General features: G+C 41.9%; 1 protein-coding gene across 12 annotated transcripts in view; it reads left to right on the top strand.

Annotated features, from left to right (window-relative positions):
- Nucleotides 1-26,026, top strand: part of LOC116978333 (ankyrin repeat and KH domain-containing protein 1-like) — a 140,406-nt gene that overhangs the window by 27,608 nt on the left and 86,772 nt on the right. For all 12 annotated transcript variants that reach the window (XM_033029428.1, XM_033029432.1, XM_033029426.1 and 9 more), the window contains exon 2: nucleotides 1,807-1,960. In XM_033029428.1, the coding sequence (XP_032885319.1) occupies nucleotides 1,807-1,960 (154 nt within the window). The remainder of the gene's footprint in view (nucleotides 1-1,806; nucleotides 1,961-26,026) is intronic.

Raw genomic sequence — 26,026 nt, 5'->3', positions numbered from 1 at the left:
TGCATCTCATTGTGGTATATATCATGTCTTGATTGGTGAATTTGTTTAGTTTGTGACTTTATTTGAAGCAGAAATAATATGTGAATGCTTCATTGAGCATAATTCCGACTGGTAACTACGCACTTCGTCCGAGCACATTATCGCAAGCGTCATGCAAGCCGTCTTAAATGACCACCTAAACTGTCATTTGGCAACCTAAAAAGTGGTCCAGGTTGCCCGGCTGGCATCAGAGAAAAAAAGCTCTGCCCAGAATTTAATAAAATGGTTGCTGCTTTTGATTTTATCCTAAATAGCAATACCTGATCAATGGTAAGTGATTGTTGAAGTATTGATGGCTATAGCATGCTATCTTAGTGCCAGTTATATTTCAAATGGAAATGATGGAAGGAGCAATTACCGAGTTACGGTAGCAAAGTAGCAAAGCTGTAACAATATTTTTGAAAAGCTGATTTATGGGCCTGTCCTACTTACGCAATTTTTCAGGCGACTGTTAAGTTGCCTGAAAAACCGGCGGCTGGAACAGCGACTGACAGACTGGATCGCACACGCACACACGTACACGTTATTCAGGCAGGGGACGGCAAGCGAAGGGGAGCGGTGTCTGAGTGAAATTCACACTGCAAAGCCAATGTGATACAGACACGCACCGCGATGAACAGGAAGGTTGGCGCTGTAATTAAGATGGTGAAAGCACAGTGCGGGAAGGGTTACGTAAGTCCTTTAAAAGAGAGGAGGGGGAGGGAGGAGAAAGAGACGGGGTGGGGAGAAGAAATGGAGACGACTTTTAAGAAGCCAGAGATACATGGCTGTGAAGCTCGGCAGACATTAACATTACCAGTCGGTTATCCTTGGTTCTGAAAACTACTGCTTACGTTTTTTTCCCCAATGAGCCAATGAAATTTACCGGTCAGCACTGGCTACAACCTATGTGTACCTTTGACCCACTGACGACCCACCTACAGCACGAAAATTCTCGCTACTCTCCATGGTGGCTTCATTCTGGTCGCCGCTAATTTTTCAACATGTTGAAAAATTTGCGGCGATCATAATGAGGCCGCGACTAGTTCCCAGAATGCGGGAACTCCTCACGACCATGAAGGCGAATAACTGGCAACCATCCGCGAACGTGTGGCGACCCTTAGTCTCCTGCAGTCGCCTAAAAAGGCGCCTAAGTGGGACAGGCCCATTAGTTTCCATATACTTGACGAAAACACTGTATGAATGCACTGTATGTGAATCATATAATAGTTCAAGTTCAAGTGAGTTTATTGTCATGTGCCCCTGATAGGATAATGAAATTCTTGCTTTGCTTCAGCACACAGAACATAGTAGGCATTTACTACAAAACAGATCAATGTGTCCATATACCGTAATATAAATATATACACACATGAATAAATAAAATGATAAAGTGCAAATAACAGATAATTGGTTATTAATAATCAAAGTTTTGTCCGAGCCAGGTTTTATAGCCTGATGGCTGTGGGGAAGTAGCTATTCCTGAACCTGGTTGTTGCAGTCTTCAGGCTCCTGTACCTTCTACTTGAAGAGTGTGTGGTCAGGATGGTGTGGGTCTTTGATGATACTGCCAGCCTTTTTGAGGCAGCGACTGCGATAATAATACATTATACAACTTTGCATTTGGCCAAACTTAATATTGAATTGTACCGTGAAATTCATGGATTGCTTTTGTCATTTTGGTGTTATTGTCATTCTCGACTTTCTGCAAATGTCATTTTAGAAGCAAATTTAGGATTGGAAAAGGCAAATCTCTTTCTTTCTAACTTAAGGTTATAACTTTTTCAGGTTGAATCGTTTATTTTGGACCAGGAAGATCTGGATAATCCAATGCTTAAAACAGCCTCTGAACTACTGTTGTCAAGTGCTGCAGATGGAACAGATCTACGAACAGTGGACCCAGAAACACAGGCTAGATTGGAAGCCTTGCTAGAAGCAGCAGGTATTTTAGTTAGTATACCTGTAGCATTTAAACTTTTAGATCGGTGTTTTCAAATCACGCTCTGATGTATAAATTCCAACACCCATTGTATTCATGGTCAGATATTTAATTTGGACCAATTTTAGCAGAATAAATTTGATAACCTGAAATGTTGCTGTCATAAAAATTAGTTCCGTAAGCCTGTTCATCATTCAAGATCATATCCAATATGTGACTCATTCCCAAAGACACATCTTTGGTTAACAGAAATCTATGGATCTTAGATATAAATCGACTAATTAACAGCATTATTTATTGTTTGTGTGGGAGTTTAAGAAGCTTCTGCCACCCTTCCCTTGCATGTGTAAAATTTCTAAATCCTGCTTCTGAAAAACATTGCTCAAATTTGGAAATGCTTTGCTCTTTGATGCCCAATCTTTATTTACCCTGTTTTCTAATATTTTTATAATTGCTTAGATATCCGTTTAACTAGGAATTTCATCGGAATGTGTAACTGTAACAGCTGTGTAACTTTTCTTTGTGTCTTGAGCCTTGAAATCATACTATTATTCTCATAAATCCATACTGGACTGTCACCAAAGCCTTGTATATGTTTCATAGGTTTGTGTCCAGAATTTTAGAATGCTCCAGTTGTGGTTTTACTAGAGCTTTTAAGTAGTTGCAGCAGACTGCATTTCATTGTTTTCTAGTCCCCTGAATACAAGACTATCTTTCCATTACCCTTTGCGATCATTTTCTTTACTTCATCACATGAAGATTTAAAAGACCGTAACATTTCTTTGGCTATCTGCTGGTTTTCATATACAGAATATTCTATTCATATTGTCAAAATGTATGCATTTATTTTTGCCAACTGTTTCCCCATTTTCTTAATCTGTAAATATTTGTGTAATTAAGTGCTTCAGTCTGTAATCTCGGAATGCCATCTACCTTAATGCCATTGCCAAATTTGATATTGCACAGTTTAGATTTTGGTAGTTTGGGAAGGATAATATGCATTTGAGGCTGTCTTGGATGAGTGTGTTTTCCCTTTCAAAATGACAAAAGGTATATCTGTATTCTTTGGAATCTAGAAGAATGAGGATGACCTTAGTGAAATTTATGGTACCGAAGGTTCATTACAAAGTAGATATTGAGATGTTTTTGCCAGGTGGAGAATCTCAATTGAGGGGATTTTGTTACAAGTTACATTTTAAAACTGAGGTGTGTTGTAAATCTCTTTGCACGGGCTAGTAAGTTCTTGGAATTCTCTAAATCAGAGGATTGTGGAGGCTACATTGCTGGAGGTATTTGTTTTTGAAACACAAGGAAATTGAGGGCTGTGTGGAAATGCCGCATAAAGTGTTGATCAGCATTTTTTTTTTTTTTTTAAATCAGTCGTTCCCTCAATCGTTAATCTCCAGTAATTTTCTTTTATGCAAATAACCTGTAATTCCCTGGTTCTACCTTGTGTAGTTTTCCCATCCGGAAAGTTCCTGGAAAAAGAGCAGTTACTTTTTAAATTCTGGGATGGAAATCCTGTGAATTTTACTCTTTCACAGCCTTTAAAAAAAAAAAATAGCAGCTTAAATATTGCCCATCTCTTGATTTATTAGGTTAATTGGGATTTCCAGCAGCTTTGTGCGTTCTCTGCTGTAAATACAAATAAAATGTACTCAAACATTGTAGTTGCCATTTTCTCCATATTTCTTCGAAAGGCACACATTATTCAAACTGTTTCTAACAAATAAGTTGACGTTGCAATATTTTTTGTACATTCTAGGCAATACTTATTTTTTGTTACTTATTTCTTTTTATCTGCTTCTATTGGCGAGCAGAGCTAAAAGGGGCATGAATGTGTTATCATATGCACGTTTCCTTATTTTTAACCTATTAGCTGATTTGCCTAGACTTTTTTGTTGCTGTTACGTTGAATCTGTCTCTGTCCTAAACATTATCAGTTTCCCATTACATATTACAATAAACTTGGTTATTTATAATTACTGTAAAAGAAGTGGACCCTACACACTTAATTGTGAACTTAAGTGAATACCAACCTCTCCCTTACTGTCAGCAAAACAATGGACTGAGTCACCAAATTCAAGACACCTGTCTTCTCTGTTTCCTGCTGTCTGGTCTGAGCCCCCACCCCCAGATAGCACAAGAATACAATTCCCCTGAACTGTTCCTTTCACTCCACCAGCCTCTGCATCTAACACATCATTCCAAGACGTTTCAATGGGACCCCACCACCAGCCATATCTTCTCCTCTCCGCTTTTCATCCCCCCCCCCCCTTATCTGGATCCGCCCATCACTTATCAACCTTTGCCCCAACCCTTTCCCCCCCCCCCCCCCACTTCTTTCTACTCCATCACTCTGAAGAAGGGTCTGGACCCGAATGCCATCTGTCCACAGATGCTTCCTTACTTGCTTCCTTACTCTAATAATTTGTTTGCACATGATTTCATCTGCAATCTTTGTGACTACTTTATTTTTATATTTCTACATACTAATTTGATGTAATGATGATACTTGCAAAGTTGTGTTTAGGATCACCTTTGTCGTTTAAAACCAATCTGTTGTGCATCATAGTAAATAAAATTCAATTTGTTTTATTTCACCCATGGAACTTGTTAAATAGGTGATTTTGATCAGCCATTCATTAATTCATATTTTTTTTTTAGCAAACCTTTTTAATTTACCATATAATCTACCCAGTTCAGTGGCAAATTGCATGAATTGATTTATACATCACAAAAACTTCACATTATTGCAATTATAGATTGTGGAAGTTATTTTCCATTCTTTTTAGCATTTGCTTAACATTTATGTTTCATCTATTCAGTGCAGATCTTGTTTAGGAGAGAACCTATTTGCTGTTAATTTTCAGTTAGCCTATTTACATTCTTACCACATGATGGCAGCTCGCTGGGCAGTGTATCCACTGGGCAGTTGGTTTGCAGATTTTGTCATAGAATGGTACAGTGTGGAAACAGGCCCACCTGCCTGTAGATAGTCCATAATCCTCAACCTGTCTGAGCCATGCAGATTTCCAGGGGAAAATATATTAAAATGAGGAATTGAACCACAGAACAATTTTTACTATATGGAATCTTACAATTTTAAGTCAGAATTGTAGGATTCCATGATTTAAAAATTGGAAATTCATTGATTTATCAGTTTCCACAATTCTCATTAACAATGTGTTAAATGGTCACCAAATCAATTAAGTTGGCATCATTTCAAACTCGTTAATGCCAATATTTTCCACGAAGTTTGTTCCTCTTATTGTAGCTATTCTCTTAACTGGACATTGTGTTAATTGGAATGAAACATAGAAACATAGAAATTAGGTGCAGGAGTAGGCCATTCGGCCCTTCGAGCCTGCACCGCCATTCAATATGATCATGGCTGATCATCCAACTCAGTATCCCGTACCTGCCTTCTCTCCATACCCTCTGATCCCCTTAGCCACAAGGGCCACACCTAACTCCCTCTTAAATATAGCCAATGAACTGGCCTCGACTACCCTCTGTGGCAGAGAGTTCCAGAGATTCACCACTCTCTGTGTGAAAAACTTTCTTCTCATCTCGGTTTTAAAAGATTTCCCCCTTATCCTTAAGTTGTGACCCCTTGTCCTGGACTTCCCCAACATCGGGAGCAATCTTCCTGCATCTAGCCTGTCCAACCCCTTAAGAATTTTGTAAGTTTCTATAAGATCCCCTCTCAATCTCCTAAATTCTAGAGAGTATAAACCAAGTCTATCCAGTCTTTCTTCATAAGACAGTCCTGACATCCCAGGAATCAGTCTGGTGAACCTTCTCTGCACTCCCTCTATGGCAATAATGTCCTTCCTCAGATTTGGAGACCAAAACTGTACGCAATACTCCAGGTGTGGTCTCACCAAGACCCTGTACAACTGCAGTAGAACCTCCCTGCTCCTATACTCAAATCCTTTTGCTATGAAAGCTAACATACCATTCGCTTTCTTCACTGCCTGCTGCACCTGCATGCCTACTTTCAATGACTGGTGTACCATGACACCCAGGTCTCGCTGCATCTCCCCTTTTCCTAATCGGCCACCATTTAGATAAGTCTGCTTTCCTGTTTTTGCCACCAAAATGGATAACCTCACATTTATCCACATTATACTGCATCAGCCAAACATTTGCCCACTCACCCAGCCTATCCAAGTCACCTTGCAGTCTCCTAGCATCCTCCTCACAGCTAACCCTGCCCCCCAGCTTAGTGTCATCCGCAAACTTGGAGATATTGCCTTCAATTCCCTCATCCAGATCATTAATATATATTGTAAATAGCTGGGGTCCCAGCACTGAGCCTTGCGGTACCCCACTAGTCACTGCCTGCCATTGTGAAAAGGACCCGTTTACTCCTACTCTTTGCTTCCTGTTTGCCAGCCAGTTCTCTATCCACATCAATACTGAACCCCCAATGCCGTGTGCTTTAAGTTTGTATACTGATCTCTTATGTGGGACATTGTCGAAAGCCTTCTGGAAGTCCAGATACACCACATCCACTGGTTCTCCCCTATCCACGCTACTAGTTACATCCTCGAAGAATTCTATAAGATTCGTCAGACATGATTTACCTTTTGTAAATCCATGCTGACTTTGTCCAATGATTTCACCACTTTCCAAATGTGCTGCTATCCCATCTTTAATAACTGACTCTAGCAGTTTCCCCACTACCGATGTTAGTCTAACTGGTCTGTAATTCCCCGTTTTCTCTCTCCCTCCCTTCTTAAAAAGTGGGGTTACGTTTGCTACCCGCCAATCCTCAGGAACTACTCCAGAATCTAAAGAGTTTTGAAAGATTATTACTAATGCATCACTATTTCTGGAGCTACTTCCTTAAGTACTCTGGGATGCAGCCTATCTGGCCCTGGGGATTTATCGGCCTTTAATCCATTCAATTTACCCAACTCCACTTCCCGGCTAACCTGGATTTCACTTTTTCTCTCTGCCTCCCTTCTTAAAAAGTGGGGTTACGTTTGCTACCCGCCAATCCTCAGGAACTACTCCAGAATCTAAAGAGTTTTGAAAGATTATTACTAATGCATCACTATTTCTGGAGCTACTTCCTTAAGTACTCTGGGATGCAGCCTATCTGGCCCTGGGGATTTATCGGCCTTTAATCCATTCAATTTACCCAACTCCACTTCCCGGCTAACCTGGATTTCACTTTTTCTCTCTGCCTCCCTTCTTAAAAAGTGGGGTTACGTTTGCTACCCGCCAATCCTCAGGAACTACTCCAGAATCTAAAGAGTTTTGAAAGATTATTACTAATGCATCCACTATTTCTGGAGCTACTTCCTTAAGTACTCTGGGATGCAGCCTATCTGGCCCTGGGGATTTATTGGCCTTTAATCCATTCAATTTACCCAACTCCACTTCCCGGCTAACCTGGATTTCACTCAATTCCTCCAACTCCTTTGACCCACGGTCCCCTGCTATTTCCGGCAGATTATTTATGTCTTCCTTAGTGAAGACGGAACCAAAGTAGTTATTCAATTGGTCCGCCATATCCTTGTTCCCCATGATCAACTCACCTGTTTCTGACTGCAAGGGACCTACATTTGTTTTAACTAATCTCTTTCTTTTCACATATCTATAAAAACTTTTGCAGTCAGTTTTTATGTTCCCTGCCAGTTTTCTTTCATAATCTATTTTTCCTTTCCTAATTAAGCCCTTTGTCCTCCTCTGCTGGTCTCTGAATTTCTCCCAGTCCTCCGGTATGCTGCTTTTTCTGGCTAATTTGTACGCATCATCCTTCGCTTTGATACTATCCCTGATTTCCCTTGTTATCCACGGATGCACTACCTTCCCTGATTTATTCTTTTGCCAAACTGGGATGAACAATTTTTGTAGTTCATCCATGCAGTCTTTAAATGTCTTCCATTGCATATCCACCGTCAACCCTTTTAGAATTAATTGCCAGTCAATCTTGGCCAATTCACGTCTCATACCCTCAAAGTTACCTTTCTTTAAGTTCAGAACCATTGTTTCTGAATTAACAATGTCACTCTCCATCCTAATGAAGAACTCAACCATATTGTGGTCACTCTTGCCCAAGGGGGCACGTACAACAAGACTGCTAACTAACCCTTCCTCATTACTCAATACCCAGTCTAAATAGCCTGCTCTCTCGTTGGTTCCTCTACATGTTGATTTAGATAACTATCCCGCATACATTCCAAGAAATCCTCTTCCTCAGCACCCCTGCCAATTTGATTCACCCAATCTATATGTAGATTGAAGTCACCCATTATAACTGTTTGCCTTTGTCGCACGCATTTCTAATTTCCTGTTTGATACCATCTCCAACTTCACTACTACTGTTAGGTGGCCTGTACACAACACCCACCAGCGTTTTCTGCCCCTTAGTGTTTCGCAGCTCTACCCATACCGATTCCACATCCTCCAAACTAATGTCCTTCCTTTCCATTGTGTTAATCTCCTCTCTAATCAGCAACGCTACCCCACCTCCTTTTCCTTTCTCACTATCCTTCCTGAATATTGAATATCCCTGGATGTTCAGCTCCCAGCCTTGGTCACCCTGGAGCCATGTCTCCGTGATCCCAACTATATCATAGTCATTAATAGCTATCTGCACATTCAACTCATCCACCTTATTACGAATGCTCCTTGCATTGAGACGCAAAGCCTTCAGGCTTGTTTTTACAACACTCTTACCCCTTATACAATTATGTTGAAAAGTGGCCCTTTCTGATTTTTGTCCTGGTTTTGTCTGCCTGCCACTTTTACTTTTCACCTTGCTGCCTATTGCTTCTACCCTCATTTTACACGCCTCTGTCTCTACGCTCACACATTTAAGAAACCCTTTCCCTTTAACTCCATCCTTCACTATCCCATTCGACGCCCCACCCCCCTTATTCAGTTTAAAACCACCCGTGTAGCAGTGGCAAACCTGCCTGCCAGAATGCTGGTCCCCCACCTGTTAAGATGCAATCCGTCCCTTTTGTACAGTTCCCCCTTACCCCAAAACAGATCCCAGTGATCTAAGAATCTAAATCCCTGCCCCGTGCACCAGTTCCTCAGCCACACGTTCAGGACCCGTATCTCCCTGTTCCTGCTCTCGCCAGCACGAGGAACTGGAAGCAAACCGGAGATAACAACCCTGGAGGTCCTGCTTTTCAGCATTTTTCCGAGCTCTCTAAAGTCAAGAATGACTAATGCAGTGATCAGTGGTTTGAAATGTAGCTTTCAAATAAGGGTTGCATTGTATACAGTGCCCTCCATAATGTTTATGACAAAGACCCATCATTTATTTATTTGCCTCTGTACTCCACAATTTTATTAAAGGGCATTTTTATACATTTTGGTTTCACCATGTAGAAATAACAGCTATGTTTATTCATAGCCCCCCCCCCCCCCCCCATTTCAGGACACCATAATGTTTGGGACACATGGCTTCACGGGTGTTTATAATTGCTCAGGTTGTAATTATGCTCCTAGAGCTAACCCCCCTTAGTCTAGTTCAGTAAAACACTGAGTCAAGCACTGGACCACTAAACTTTATTCTATGAAACAATAACGAACTCCCTATACAATACCTAACGCCGCGGGTCCGATCCTTGTCTCTGCTTTGTCCAAGCCTTTCATCCTCGTGCATGCAGATACCTCAAAAAGGTTACGCAGTCCCAAGCGCCCTTCCAGAAGATCGACAACGATCCTCGTGGGGATCACTTTTTATAGGTCATCGAACCCTGCGGGGCAGAACTGCAACGGGGTGGCAACCCCTACAAACCAATCACAGATATTAAAGTGTTATTGACAGTTCCCTAACCCAATTACAAAGCGCCTCATTACAATGTTTCTATAGAAGCTTCTGGAAAGAAGTCAGTTGACCCAAGTAATGCAACATTCTCCCAGGGAGTATAAACAATTCAAACAAGGCTTCACACTTCAGCCAATCGTCAAACAGTAACACAAACACCGTGCAACATTATTAAAAGTATTTACAACCCTTTTGCAGCTGGCCAATCCTGATAATGCATCTCCAACACCTCTGAGCTTCTTTGCAAAGTCCTCATACATTTAACAATAGGGAGGACATCTGGACCTCACCTTATCTGATATTTCAATCTAAGACCTAGACACTGGCTCACAGCTTGCAGCTTTACACAAAAATTGACCAAGCAGGCCCTGCAGATGCAAAGATCCTCCACTTTATAATAGCTCTATTTTGGCCAATATTAACAAGGTGTGATTAATTGCCTCCTTAATGCAGGTATAAGAGAGCTCTCAGCACCTAGTCTTTCCTCCAGTCTTTCCATCACCTTTGGAAACTTGTGTTGCTGTTTATTAACATGACGACCAAAGTTGTGCCAATGAAAGCTATTATGAGACTGAGAATCAAGAATAAAACTGTTAGGGACATCAGCCAAACCTTAGGCTTACCAAAATCAACTGTCTGGAACATCATTAAAAAGAAAGAGAGCACTGGTGAGCAGACTAATCGCAAAGGGACTGGCAGGCCAAGGAAGACCTCGACAGCTGATGACAGAAGAATTCTCTCTATAATAAAGAAAAATCCCCAAACACCTGTCCAACAGATCAGAAACATTCTTCAGGAGTCAGGTGTGGGTTTTGTCAATGACTACTGTCCGCAGAAGACTTCATGAACAGAAATACAGAGGCTGCACTGCAAGATGAGAACCACTGAAAAACTCCACGCCGACCACCGATCACCCGTACACTAGTTCTATCCCACACATTAGCGACGTAAGTCAAGAGTGTTTTATTCTCTCACGTCCCAGTTCGAACTATGAAATCCTTACTGCAGCAGCACAACAGAATATGTAAACATAGTACTCTGTAAACAATGTTATAAACGAGAAAACAAAACAGTGTACAGGTGCACAACCTTTTATCCGGAGTTCCGGAAACCAAAAAGCTCCAAAAACCAGACATTTTTTCCAGGATGTCGTCTGCACACCAAAGCTCGCGTTTGGCGCCAAACTTGATCCGAAACGACCCACGATCAACCCAGGTCTGTACTACTGTAGCGGCTGCCTCCTACCCGGAGACCGGGGAGACACTTAAACATCTGTAAATCATTGATTAAATGTTAGTCAGTTAGTTTGGAGGGATTTTATGTGAGGGGGGGGGGGGGGTGAAGGGGGAAACTAATTCTTAGTCCCCTACCTGGTTGGAGAGGCGGGGAGCGGGCAATGCCTTACCGGGTCGCCGTGCAGTAAGCTCCGGAGCGCTGTGGCCGCCGACTCCCAACATCGCGGAGCTGGGGCTGCGGGCATCCGGCTGCGGGCGGCGCCGGTTGTAGCTCCGACCCCGGCAACTCTACCACTGGCTGCGCGGCGCTCCAAATCCAGCGCCGCCCGCGACCGGACGCCCGCAGCCCCAGCTCCGCGATGTTGGGAATCGGCGGCCACAGCGCTCCGAAGCTTACCGCACGACGACCCAGTAAGGCATTGCCCGCTCCCTGCTGGTATCCCAGCGCTGTGGCCGCTGACTCCCAACATCGCGGAGCTGGGGCTGCGGGCGGGCGGCGCTGGATTTGGAGCGCCGCGCAGCCAGGGGTAGAGTTGCCGGGGTCGGAGCTCCAACCGGCGCCGCCCACGGCCGGACGCCCGCAGCCCCAGCTCTGCGATGTTGGGAGTCGGCGGCCACAACGCTCCGGAGCTTACTGCACGGCGACGTAAGGCATTGCCCGCTCCCCGCCTCTCCGACCAGGTAGGGGACTAAGAATTAAAGTTTCCCCCATCCCCCCCCCCCCCCCCCCACCACATAAAATCCCTCCAAACTAACTGACTAACATTTAAGCAATGATTTACAATGATTCCCCAGTCTCCGGGAGGAGGCAGCCGCTCCAGACTTTTCAAGCCACCCGCGCTACCCACCTAATCTACGCTAAAAATATTCCATTCCGAAATCTGAAAAATTCTGAAATCCGAGAAGTGTCTGGTCCCAAGGCTTTCGGATAAAAGGTTGTGCACCTGTATATCTATATGTGAATATATAACTGTGTGTGTGTGTGTGTGTGAGATATATACCCACACACACAATTTCCATCCTGGGATTAATAAAGTTCTATCGTATGGTATTGTGTGTGTAGGAAGGAACTGCAGATGCTGGTTTAAACCGAAGATAGACACAAAAAACTGGATTAACTCAACAGGTCAGACAGAACTTCTGGACAAAAGGAAAATATTAAGTTTTTGGTTGGGTCTGAAAAAAGGTTCCTTTGGAATGTGGAAGGAAACGAGCACCCGGAGAAAACCGATGCGATCAAAGGGAAAAGGAGCAAACTCCATGCAGACAGCACCCATATTCAGGATCAATTCCGGGTCTCTGGCACTCTTAGGCAGCAACTTTATGGCCAATGTACCGCCCCATAGTCTTGAACTGAATTAACATATACAGTAGCTGTAAAGGGGGACATAGCGTGACATTTAAGACTGAAAATGGATAGTTTATTTTTTTTTTAGTAACCAAAGTTATCAACGTATAATTTGTGTGTTAGAAAACAAAATAGCACAGCTGGTAGACTTGCTGCCTCAAACACCAGAGATTGGAGAAGTCAATGTTCATACCGCTGGGGTGTAAACTACCCAAGCAAAATATGAGGTACTGCTCCTCCAATTTACGGTGGGCCTCACTCTGGCCATGGAGGAGGCCCAGGAGAGAAAGGTCAGATTTGGAATGGGGGTGGGGGGGAGGGAAGTTGAAGCGCTGAGCCTCCAGGAGATCAGGTTGGTTATTGCGAACCGAGCGGAGGTGTTGGGCGAAGCGATCGCCAAACCTACGCTTGGTCTCACCGATGTAGAGCCGCTGACACCTAGAGCAGCGGATGCAATAAATGAGGTTGGAGGAGGTGCAGGTGAACCTCTGCCGCACCTGGAAAGACTGCTTGGCTCCTTGGATGGAGTCAAGGGGGGAGGTAAAGCGACAAGTGTTGCATTTCCTAAGGTTGCAAGGGAAAGTACCAGGAGAGGGGGTGGCTTGGGTGGGAAGGGACGAATAGACCAGGGAGTTACGGAGGGAGCGGTCTCTGCAGAAAGCCGAAAGGGGAGGAGATGGGAAGATGTGGCCAGTGGTGGGATCCCATTGGTGGTGGCGAAAATGTCGGAGGATTACCTGTTGTGGTAGACAAAAATGCTGGAGAAACTCAGCGGGTGAGGCAGCATTTATGGAGCGAAGGAATAGGTGACGTTTCGGGTCGAGACCTGTAGACTATGATAAATGTCAGGGATTGGATAAGTAAATAATGTCTACTGAGTAAGGTGAAAGAAGTAGTTTTCTGTGGTAATTAAAATCCACCGTTGCCATGCACTAAATCCTTATTCTTCCATTATTTTCTCGGTTTAAATATTTATTTTTTAAATTTCACGACCGCTGATACTGGACTACAGAGTCCAATTGCGGTTACACCCATCAATTAAAATCTACCCTGATTCAAGAACGGTAGAGAGCTGGGCTCCAAGCTAAAGATTTATTCCCATCACAGAACGTTCGGATAATACCAGAATAACAGGCTAATATCCATAAGCTAGACACAAAGCTGGAGTAACTCAGCGGGACAGGCAGCATCTCGGGAGAGATGGAATGGGTGACGTTTCGGGTTGAGACCCTTCCTTAGACTGGTCTGACGAGCGGGTCCTGACCTAAAACGTCACCCATTCTTTCTCTCCTGAGATGCTGCCTGTCCCGTCGAATTACTCCAGCTTTGGTGTCTATATTCGGTTTAAACCAGCATCTGCAGTTCCTCCTTACAGGTTAATAGCCAGTGCTTTATAAAGTGTTGAATTTAGCCAAAGACAAAACTAGTTAATTAATCCTGACCAATATTAAACCCACGATACGACCACAAATTAAAAAGATCACACTGCAAAAGCCCACCATGGCAGTATTTTCACCACTGATTTTAGTAAACCAGTTACATACACTGGACAATTTGAATAAATGGGCTGCTGCAACAAATTGCTTGAATGTTGGAACAAAGACACTAATGGGTAATCTTGCGCATGTGCTCAGTTATAAAGTATATAAAGCTGCCGATCATGGATATAAATGAATGTCAAACAGAGCCAGCTCCATCTGAATGCAGGATCAGTATTGCTGATCTCATACAATGAACAATGCAATTGATTCAGCATATAAATCTCACAATGCATGATCCACATGAGTTAGACTTGGCAGTCGCTGATCATACGGGGCCACCACAAATTTTCCAGCACCTTCTTTAATCTGGACAAAATTATGGGAGTGCCCTTAACATCCCACCCAGAAGTACCCCCAAACAAATGTGGCATCTAGGAATTCCGCAGCCGATTGGTGGGTGGAATTTGCCCCCCTGCGGTCGGGGCTCTGGATGATGTGATGGCCGTGGTTGTGCGCATGTGCAGGGGGAGGATGTACAGGCCGTGGCAGTGCGCATGTGCAAGGTGGCCGACCGTGCTGGCGTATGAGAAGCGGCCGGAGAGGGAAAACTCGGTGACACGGATGGCGGGCGGAGACGGAGAGTGACAGAGAGAGAGAGAGAGAGAGAAAGAAACAGGGATGGGGTCCAAGCCGGACAAAATGACCCGGCTTTTAGGTTGCCCGGTGGGACTTTTGGTGACCATTGACACCCGAGCAACCATTAATTTCGAGCCCTGCTCAGCACTTCATCTCCCCTTCCCATTCCAAATCTGATCTTTCTGTGCTCCTCCATTGCCAGAGTGAGGCCCAGCGCAAATTGGAGGAACAGCATCTCATATTTCGCTTGGGTGGTTTACACCCCAGCGGTATGAACATTGACTTCTCCAATTTCAGATAGTCCTTGCTTTCTCCCTCTTTCCCCTCCCCCTTCCCAGCTCTCCCACAAGCCTACTGTCTCCGTCTCTTCCTTTCTCCCCCCCCCCCCCCTCCCGACAGCCTGAAGAAGGGTTTAGACCCAAAATGTTGCCTTTCGTTCTCTCCATAGATGCTACCCCACCCACTGAGTTTCTCCAGCATTTTTGTCTACATTTTATTATTTCCAGAATTATTTCTGTTAGAAGAAATTACCGCATTGTTTTAAGTTTCTGAATTGTAATAATTAAAATGCCTAATTTTTAGCTGCTGTCAGCGCTCTCAAAATAGACCATGTTAAATGAAAATCACACATTTGGAACAGATAGAATCCTATAATTTTTTTGGGATATACACTCTCAAACATCTGGCATACAAATAATGATGCTTTCAAATGCCTAATTCAGTCTTTTACTTTTGATTGTAAATCGCAATAATATAAGATCAGAATCCATTCAGATGATGATTACGTAATGGAAAGTGGTTCTGTCAATTTGCAACAGGTTTTAAATATAAAATTCTTCTTGGGGAGAGGGGGAGAACTTAAGTCAACAAAAAAAGTGAGTACGTTTAAAACGAACCATAGATTAGGTAAATTTGTCATTCGTGAACTAATAAAGCATTCTGTCACTCAGATGTTGGATGTTGGCCATGATATTGAAAAATACCAAAAGCCAGGCTAATGCTATTCCTTGGGGGGAAAATATTATACCTAGAGGAATATCAAGTGTGGTTATTTTTTCTCAATCTGTGGTTTTACCCCTGAACCACCTTGTATTATGTTTGCAAATGGAGTATCTCAATTTGATGTTGTGTGCATTTTGCCTTTTTTAAATTGATCAACCTTTTAATGTGGTACAGCAACATGTCATATTAGTTATTAAATACCTTTAATGTTTTTGTTTGGAAGGTAAAAAAAAATTACCATTTTAATTTGCGTACAGTCTCAAGTTTGGATTTGTGCCCAGTCAGTGAGTATGAGTGACTGGGCCCAGTTATGAAGTGGATATTTTTGCTTCTGTCTCTCATTTCTAGGTTTTACATGTGATGTCCCGTAAATATTCTAGTCCATAAAGCCACATTCTACAATTCTAAATGATAATGTAGTATCTAACATTTTTCATTTGGCCAATATTGATTTTATTTCTAAATATGTTGCATGACTCAGTAGGCCAAAATACTAGAAGGCTGCAAAGGCAATGCTTAAGTTTGTATGTGATGCTGGTACGGCTAGGTTTGTTTCTTTGAGGTCATGGACGGATGCCTCTGGTGCTCTAATTCATGTGATAATGCTGTCTCTCTGGGTGGTTGAGGTTACAGATAATGATTGCAGTGCATCTGGTGAGTAGCTCCATCTGTTCAGTTGTGAGGAAGAGCAAATCTTTTTGTTTTCCAAGTTTTCTGGCTGTAGTGTTTTAAACTAATATTCTCATATTCTAACCTCCTTTTCTCATTCTTTGTTATACTGTTGTCTCTCAAATTAATGATGATCTTCCACAATGTTTGAATTCAACGACTTTTATTTGCACACCTCACAGTACTGAAAGTACAGAATTATAGGTGATAGACGGTGAACTATTCCTTCTTGGCCCCACATGGTTTACCAGACAATATGCCCCCACCCAGTTGGATGGGACTCCTCTTGCCTCCTATTCTTAACTCTCCAACTGTTGTCGTAGAATCACATACAATGGCTTCTCTTCCCACTTATTCGCTGTAGCCTCAGGGACCCAATATTTATTCTTAATGCAGGGCTCTCACTTAACTTTTTTTCTCTGTTTCTAGCCGGGCAACCTCGGCAGCTTTTTAGGTTGCCAAATTACAGTTTAGGTGGTCATTTAAGACGGCTTGCATGACGCATGCGATGTACTCGGCCGAAGTGCGTAGTTACCAGTCGGAATTATGCTCAATGAAGCATTCACATATTATTTCTGCTTCAAATAAAGTCACAAACTAAACATATTCACCGATCAAGACATGATATATACCACAATGACATGCAGCAAAATTATAATACAGTATCTCGACTCTTATTACACGTTGCAATGAATGCAATTTCTATTATTTCCACTTCCAAACAAAAATGTGGTTGGATTATTCAGCGTATGATCAACCTTGGTAAGACCAAGCGCAGGCTTGGCGATCACTTCGCACAACACCACTCAATTCGCAATAACCAACCTGATCTCCCGGTGGCTGAGCACCTCCGCTCAGTCCGTCTTAACCAACCTGATTAACCAACCAACGACAGATGGCACAATGGGCTAAGTGTTCGGCTGGCAACCGGAAGGTGGCCGGTTCGAATCCCACTTGGAGTGCATACTGTCGTTGTGTCCTTGGGCAAGACACTTCACCCACCTTTGCCTGTGTGTGAATGTGTGTGAGTGATTGGTGGTGGTCGGAGGGGCCGTAGGCGCAGAATGGCAGCCACGCTTCCGTCAGTCTGCCCCAGGGCAGCTGTGGCTACAGAAGTAGCTTACCACCACCGAGTGTGACTGAGGAGTGAATGAATAATGCGATGTAAAGCGCCTTGAGTATTAGAAAGGCGCTATATAAATCCCATCCATTATTATTATTATCTTCCGGTGGCTCAGCACTTCAACTCCCCATTCCGAATCCGACCTTTCTGTCCTGGGCCTCCTCCATGGCCAGAGTGAGGCCCACCGCAAATTGGAGGAACAGCACCTCATATTTCGCTTGGGTAGTTTACACCCCAGCGGTATGAACATTGGCTTCTCCAATTTCAGGTAGTCCTTGCTTTCTCCCTCCTTCCCCTCCCATTCACAGCTCTCCCACAGCCTACTGTCTTCGCCTCTTCCTTTCTTTTTGCCGACCCCCCCCCCCCCCCCCCCCCCCCCGTCCCCGACATCAGTCTGAAGAAGACCCAAAACGTTGCCTATTCCTTCGCTCCATAGATGCTGCCTCACCCGCTGATTTTCTCCAGCATTTTTGTCTGCCATCCATTCACACAAGTTCTGTTATCCCACTTTCCTCACCCACTCCCTACACATTAGGGGCAATTTTACAGAGACAAGTTAACCTGCAAAGCCAATGCGTCTTTGGGATGTGGGAGGAAATCCACACGCTTGCAGGGAGAATGTGCAAATTCAACGCAGACAGTGCCCGAGGACAGGATCGAACACAGATCTCTGGCGTGTGAGGCAGCAAGTCTACCAGCTGTGCCACTATATTTTATTTTCCAAAACCACAAAAATTATACGTTCGTAACCTTTGATACTAAAAAAAATAAACTATCCATTTTCAGTCTTAAATCTCTGTCACACTAAGTCCTCCTTTACAGCTACTGTGTTTTAATTCAGTTCAAAACTATGGGGCAGTACATTGGCCATGAAGTTGCTGCCTAGAAGTGCCAGAGACCCGGAGTTCATCCTGAATATGGGTGCTGTCTGTATGGAGTTTGCTCCTTTTCCCTTTGATCGCATGGGATAGAACTAGTGTACGGGTGATCGGTGGGCCTGTTTCCGCGCTGTATCTTTAAATTAAACTAAAAACACTAAAACCGGAGGGCGTCTGAAGAAGGGTCTCTCCCCGAAATTTCACCCAATTTCTTCTATCCGGAGATGCTGGCTGCTCCATGGAGTTCCCACACACAATTAAAGCATGGAATAATTTTAATCCTAACATAGTTACCCAACCAGACGCAACTAAATTTAAGGTAGCTCTGGGTTGCCTGGCGAGACTTTAGGTGGACATTGGCAACCGGGTAACCGTTAATTTCGAGCCCTGTAATGCCCTAAAATCTATAATCTGCATGCTGATTCGCAATGTTCCATGAAAATACTACATCAGGTTATACTCAACTTTGTTTAGCTGTCCTTCCTAAATCTTTAATTGTTTTTTTGATTTGTCATGATTCTTGTCTTATATTTACTACTGAATGCACATATATTCCCTTTCATTGAATATGTAGGAAAGCAAAGCCATTGTCTTGCCCTTGTCACAAGCTCTGTCTTGCACCAATGACTCTCTTCCTTGTAGTTTGCCCTCCATAATGTTTGGGACAAAGACCCATCATCTATTTATTTGCCTCTGTACTCCACAATTTGAGATTTGTAATTGAAAAAAACACATGTGGTTAAAGTGCACATTGTCACATTTTAATAAATGCCATGTTTATACATTTTGGTTTCACCATGTAGAAGGGCACTTTAACCACATGTACAGCAGTAGGGCACCTTAATGTTTCTGACACAGCAATGTCATGTAAATAAAAGTAGTCATGTTTAGTATTTTGTTGCATATCCTTTGCATGCAATGACTGCATGAAGTCTGTGATTCATGGACATCACCAGTTGCTGGGTGTCTTCTCTGATGATGCGCTGCCAGGCCTGTATTGCAAGCCATCTTTAGCTTCAGCTTGTTTTGGGGGCTAGACCCTTCAGTTTTCACCAGCATATAAAAGGCATGCTCAATTGGGTTCAGATCGGGTGATTGGTTCTTGGTTTCTTGGTCCTCCAAAATATTCCAAATTGGAATTTAAACTGGCCACTCAAGAATTGACCATTTTTTAGCTTTGAAAAACTCCTTTGTTGCTTTAGCAGTATGTTTGGAATCATTGTCTTGCTGTAGAATGAACCGCCGGCCAATGTTTTGACGCATTTGTTTGAACTTGAGCAGATAGGATGTGTCTATACACTTCAGAATTCATTATCCTACTAACATCAGCAGTTGTATCATCAATGAAGATAAGTGAGTCAGTACCTTAAGCAGCCTTACATGCACAGGCCATAACACTCCCACCACCGTGTTTCACAGATGAGGTGATATGCTTTGGATCTTGGGCAGTTCCTTCTCTCCTCCATACTTTGTTTGCTCTTGCCATCACTCTGATATAAGTTAATCTTTGTCTCATCTGCCCACGAGACCTTTAGTTGCTCTTTTAAGTACCTATATTGCGGCTAACCAGCGGTTTGTAACTTGCAGTGCAGCCTCTTTATTTCGATTTCACACCTGACTCCTGAAGAGTTTCTGATCTGTCGGTCAGGTGTTTGGGGATTTTTCTTTATTATAGAGAGAACTCTTCTGTCATCAGCTGTGGAGATCGTTCTTGCAGTGTAGCCTCTGTATTTCGGTTTCACACCTGACTCCTGAAGAGTGTTTTTGATCTGTCGGACAGGTGTTTGGGGATTTTTCTTTATTATAGAGAGAATTATTCTGTCATCAGCTGTGGAGATCATCCTTGGCCTGCCAGTTCCTTTGTGTTTAGTAAGCTCATCAGTGCTCTCTTCTTAATGATGTTCCAAACAGTTGATTTTGGTAAGCCTAAGGTTTGGCTGATGTCTCGAACAGTTTTATTCTTGTCTCAATCTCATAATGGCTTCTTTGACTTTCATTTGCACAACTTTGGTCCTCACGTTGATGAATGTCAATAAACGTTTCCAAATGTGATGGAAAAACTGGAGGAAAGACTAGGTGCTGAGAGTTCTCTTATACCTGCATTAAAGGGGCAATTAAACACCACATGAGCAATTACAAACGCCTGTGAAGCCATGTGTCCCAAACATTATGGTGCTCTGAAATGTGGGGGACTATGTATAAACACAGCAGTAATTTCTACATGGTGAAACCAAAATGTATAAGAATGGCCTTTAATAAAATGTGACAATGTGCACTTTAACCACATATGATTGTTTTTTTTAAAATCACAAATCTCAAATTGTCCAGTGTACAGAGGCAAATAAATAAATAATGGGTCTTCGTCCCAAACATTATGGAGGGCACTGCAGATGGTATGGAATCTTGGTTCCTGTATTCATACTCCAGTTAAACTTCCAACCTTTCATTCATAACATAGTCTGATGGTGGCCCAATATCAGCTTATTTGCTTTTTGTTCCTCCGTACTGTTTATCTCCATATATATAATTTCATGTAAAACTCCAGTGAATTTTGTTTCCCATGGTCTTGCTTACTCCATTTTTGAAATCTCCATTCATAATTGCTTTTGTGATCTGTGTCCATCTGATCTTTTGCATAATTACTTCACCATTGGTGGTGGTGGGTTCTACTGCATGCAGCCAAGTTCTGAAACTTACTTCCTTAATGTTTTGAGCCCTTTATCTTGCTACCTTTGTTCCTTTAAATAGATCTGACCAGAGTGCTATAATTTTGAGGTTCTGTCAGATTATATTTGATTAGCAAGGGACTTGGGTGGGGAGGAATTTGGAAGCAATGACCTTGTTTAGGAAGCTTCAAGATAAGTCATTGAACAAAAAACAAATTACTGGAAGACCACAATGGGTCAACCAGCATCCATGGAGAAAAATAAACAGTTGACATCTTGTGTCGATCTTTTCAGATCCGAGAATAGTCTTGACATGAAATTTGGTCCATTTCCATCCACAGGTGCTACCTAATCTGTGAGTTCCTTCAGCAGTTTGTTTGTATTTTGCTCCAAATTACTGTATCTTCAGATAGTTCAGAAAACGGAGTTTGGCCCTTAAGTTAATGCATGGAAGTGGGGGAAGGTGGATTTTGATTGAATAAGGTGGATAAATCCCATGGCTGACAGGATCTATCTCCATGCTAATGGAAGCAAAGGAGGAGATATCACCACAACAGGAAAAATGTGAGTAGGGTATGTGAAAATGGGAAGGATGTGGCCTAGTGTTTGGAAGATGATAGGAACAACAGATTGACATTGTCGGCACAAACACAAACAATAGGAAGGGTTTTAGTATGGTTTTAGTAGGTGCAGGAGTGCCCTTCGATCCAGCACTGCCATTCACAGTGATCATGGCTGATCATCCGCAATCATTCCTGCCTTCTCCCCATATCCCTTGACTCCGCTATCTTTAAGAGCTCTATCTAACTCTTGAAAGCATCCAGAGAACCGGCCTCCACCGCCCTCTGAGGCAGAGAATTTCACAGACTCACAACTCATCTCCGTTCTAAATGGCTTATCCCTTATTCTTAAACTGTGGCCCCTGGTTCTGGATTCCCCCAACTTCGGGAACATGTTTCCTGCATCTAGTGTATCTAAACCCTTAATAATCTTTTATGTTTCAACAAGATACCCTCTCATCCTTCTAAATTCCAGACTATACAGTCCCAGCCGCTTCATTCTATCAACATATGACAGTCGGCTCCCGTTTCCTCCCACATTCCAAAGATGGCAGGTTTGCACGTTATTCTAAACTATAAAGCTGCATCGTATAAACAACTCCAACCGCTGATGTGATTTTTTGGTGTATTTTGCAATTTTTAATATTCACACATGCGATGTGCTATTTCAGCAATTTTTCTTGTGTAAACAAAATTTTCTGTTGACCTTTTATTTCCTATATGTACATGGGAGATCTATGAGCTGTAAAACAAGAACATGCTGGGAATGTAAGAAGGTGAGGCAGAATGGCCAATGGAAAGGGAAATGGTTGAAATTTTGGATCAGTGACCAGATTGAGTTCTGATGAAAGATTATTAAATGGAACTATTGACTTAATTTGTGTAAGAAGGACCTGTAGATGCTGCTTTAAACCGAAGATAAACACAAAAAGCTGGAGTAACTCAGTGGGTCAGGCAGCATCTCTGGAGGGAAGGAATGGGTGACATTTCGGGTTGAGACCCTTCTTCAGACCCTTCGTTTATCTTCCATTGACTTGATTTATTCTCCACAGGCGCTATTTTACTTCCTGTATTCCCTTTGCAGATTCCAGCTGAAAAAAAGCAGGTTAATTGACACATTGTCAAGTCATATTGTAAAGCAACTTTGCTTAGTTTTTAAATCTATTTCAGAAGATTTAATTGCTTGCTTTTTGCTAGATTGATAACACAAGGCGCAAACACTACCTTAGAAACACTTGAACCACTGCACTAAAAGTTCTAGCCTATGCGAAAAGCATACAATTTTGAAACCTGTTTTTCAACAAAAAAACATGTTTTAAATTTTATGTCGTTATTTTTCCAGTGTGGAATTGTTTTGTTGGGCTGTGCTGCCTAATGAGTGAGAGAGCAAAACAATCTTCCCCACTGGAAATAATGAGGAGCCAATGCTCCGCTCATCCATCCATCCACCTCCCAGTTGTTATGAGTTGGTACCAAATTTCTCTCGTGATTCCATGTGCAGTGTCTTCAGAAGAAGTAACTAGAAAAACTAGGCCCTTGTACTTGAAATGCCACAATCCAAGAAAGATGAACGTTAGGTACACAAAAAAGCTGGAGAAACTCAGCGGGTGCAGCAGCATTCTTCAGACTTCAGAAGGGTTTCGGCCCGAAACGTTGCCTATTTCCTTCGCTCCATAGATGCTGCTGCACCCGCTGAGTTTCTCCAGCTTTTTTGTGTACCTTCGATTTTCCAGCGTCTGCAGTTCCTTCTTAAACAAGATGAACGTTAGAATTGAAGTAAATGGCATTGGCCCGAGAGGATGTTGGATGCGAGAGTGCGGGTGCCCAGTTCACCATCTGTTCCAGATATACTGTAAATGCGTTGGATGATGGAAAAGGATTTTGTACTTTTCTGTTCCAAACCATGTGGACCCAAAAACCATCTGAACGCTTTATTAACATTTTCTGTCTGCAACAATAAATTCTATCTCTGGACTTTAATTTATATCCTCTGTGTTTTAAGGGTTTGCTCCACATATATTGACTTTTTCCTTGCTGTCACCACCTCTAAGGAAAAGGGAAAGCAATACATGTGGGACAGTGCCAACATTTGGCAATTGCTTTGTCTGGATAGTAGAGGTTTATAAGCTTGGCGTCAATTCAGCAGTTTAAAAACTAGCATGTGCTTAAGAAATATCTGATACCAATCATCCTATCTGCCTTCAATAGTTAATTAAGAATATGCAGTTGCTTTCTGCACCTTTTAAAAAAAAATAAATAAAAAAAAAAAAAATAAAAAAAATTGGCAAAGAATATAAAAATTCCACGATGTGCAGTTTCCTCACTTAACTGCATGTAATGATATGTAGAATTTTCACAATTACCTATTCGAATATTTCAGTATAAATGTGGTAATTTGAAATATTTGTGTCCAAGCGTTGGGTTGGGTTTATAAAGAAATATCCTGCAGTTCAGTGAGATGTAGTACTTTTAAACTGGAATTGTTTTAAATTGGTTTAAAATTGTTAGACTGTTAACTCCGTGTTGGCAGCAGCAATTTAAAGAGATTAAGGTTCAGAACGAGCCCTGTTAAACAATATTTATCACTTGATTATGTACAATTTATGCTGTTATATTTTTGCTAAAACAGCATAGAGGTACTGTGGTATTGGTGTTGGAAGTAGCTATATTGTTTTATTGTACTGTTCCAGACAATGTAGCATGTTCCTTGTGGGTCTGAAAAAATGGAAACATAGTCAAGGTCATTGTTTGAAAAGCGTGAACAAGATGAGTGGAAGTTAACCAAAATGTAGAGTAAAATGATATTGCACTGCTCCAAGTTGAACTCTCTTTATTTGGCAATAGAAAAGTATTTTGGAATTTTTGTGAACATTTACTTACTTTACTTTATTGGCACATGTGACTAGGCACAGTGAAATTCTTTGCTTGCATTCCCAATATGTGTGTATTTTTACAATACTGGAGAGATTTCAGCACTGAACATTAAACATGTCATATCTCCACTGTTTCAAATAGTATGGTGTTAATTTTTTCAGGGATTGTTACTCAAATGTGCAAGAGATAGTAGAGATAAAATCAAGTTAGGAATTAAATTAATTCCCTGATTTAACTAGTTTATATCTCAAAAATATCAAATTTTAGGACACCAAAAATGTGACATGCTTCGACACAATGAAATAAAGAGGCAATTTCTGCATTAATTTCATTATAATTCAAAACATTTTAAGGTTTGTTGCTTTGCAGAGATGCATGTTTCACAGTAATAAGCAAAACTTTTGATGAATTTGGCATTGTGCTCTGAATTGCTCTATTTCAAAGAGTTCAGGGTGGTTACTCTTGGTTGCATCCTATTTTAGAGTAAGCACCGTTACACCACAATGGTAAATTAAGACCAAAGAACTTCCCAAGGAGATTGAATTTTTTCTAGTTTGAAGAACTCAATAGATAATGAAATTATGCAAAGAAAGTAACCTTAATATTAAGATTCTGTAAAAGCTGCTGCATGCCAAAATTGGTGAATATTTTTGGTGTCCACCATCACATGCACAACACCAGCATTTTACAGTAACTATATTTCCATCAAATTATGTACCTGCAGTCTCTTATCATGTATGGACAATTACTTCCGTAAAGTTTATTCAAAACATGAGAAAGAAATTACAAAGAAAGAAATACTGGAAGGAACAGGAGCTACTTTCATTTTGGTGTCCACCCTTGGACACTGTGTAACGCGCGTAACACACTTTTAAGTAGATAACAGGAATATTGCTCATTTGGTCACATACTCCATGTTCATAGCAAGAAAGTATGTTGAAAAACAGCAAAAGTGAAGGGATCAGCTGTCATGCTTTAGAAAAAAATGACTTTCTAAATTTCATGTTACGGGAGTTATGGTGGACACCAAACATAAAGTGGAAAAAAATACACATAGGAACGCATGTTAAACAAGGAATTTTGTTGGTTATTGGAATTTTCTCAAACTTCATGAACTATCTCTCCCTGTCATGTACTGCTGTTGTGAGGGTTTTTGATTCTGAATCATGTTGAAATAATTTATTTGTGAACTTCAGTTTTATGTATGATGTCACACTTTTTGTACCCAGTATTGTAAAAATACACATACATTTGAGATGCTTGATTGCAGAGGAAAGGGTAATTACTTCCGTCTTGTCATTCCTCCTTGTTATGAGACAGTGCCAACTTCTAGACAAGAACTGACTGGATTGTCTCCCTGCAAGAGTTCATTTTTATGTAAATAACCTTAAAACCTGAGGAAATCAGAGCTTTCAAAAGTTGCAATCTTCTATATCGGGTTGGAAATTGAAGTGGTCTTGACTTTAGCCATAGATTTTCATGAAGTAGAGTAAATCAAACTTGGCATGTCTTGATTTTGATGCAGATTGGCACAGATTAAATATGCACCAGTTGACAGGAATTTGACTTTTTAACCTGGAGGAAAATTGATTGCGTGTGCGTGTGTGTTTCCTACATGAGGTTCTCATGACTAACGAACAAAGAGATTTATTTTGAAGTTGGTCTTCATTCCTTTCCTCATCCTTAACAATCACTAGTTATAGCATAAAAGGGTGCTCGATGTAAGAGCAGTTCAGCTAGTTCCATCCCCTGCCCTCTTGCCTATGTCTGCAGATTCTTTCAAATCAGATACTTGC

Source organism: Amblyraja radiata, chromosome 11 (genome assembly GCF_010909765.2).
Source record: "Amblyraja radiata isolate CabotCenter1 chromosome 11, sAmbRad1.1.pri, whole genome shotgun sequence".
Lineage (NCBI taxonomy): Eukaryota > Metazoa > Chordata > Chondrichthyes > Rajiformes > Rajidae > Amblyraja > Amblyraja radiata.
This window is presented reverse-complemented; position numbering and strand designations above follow the sequence as displayed.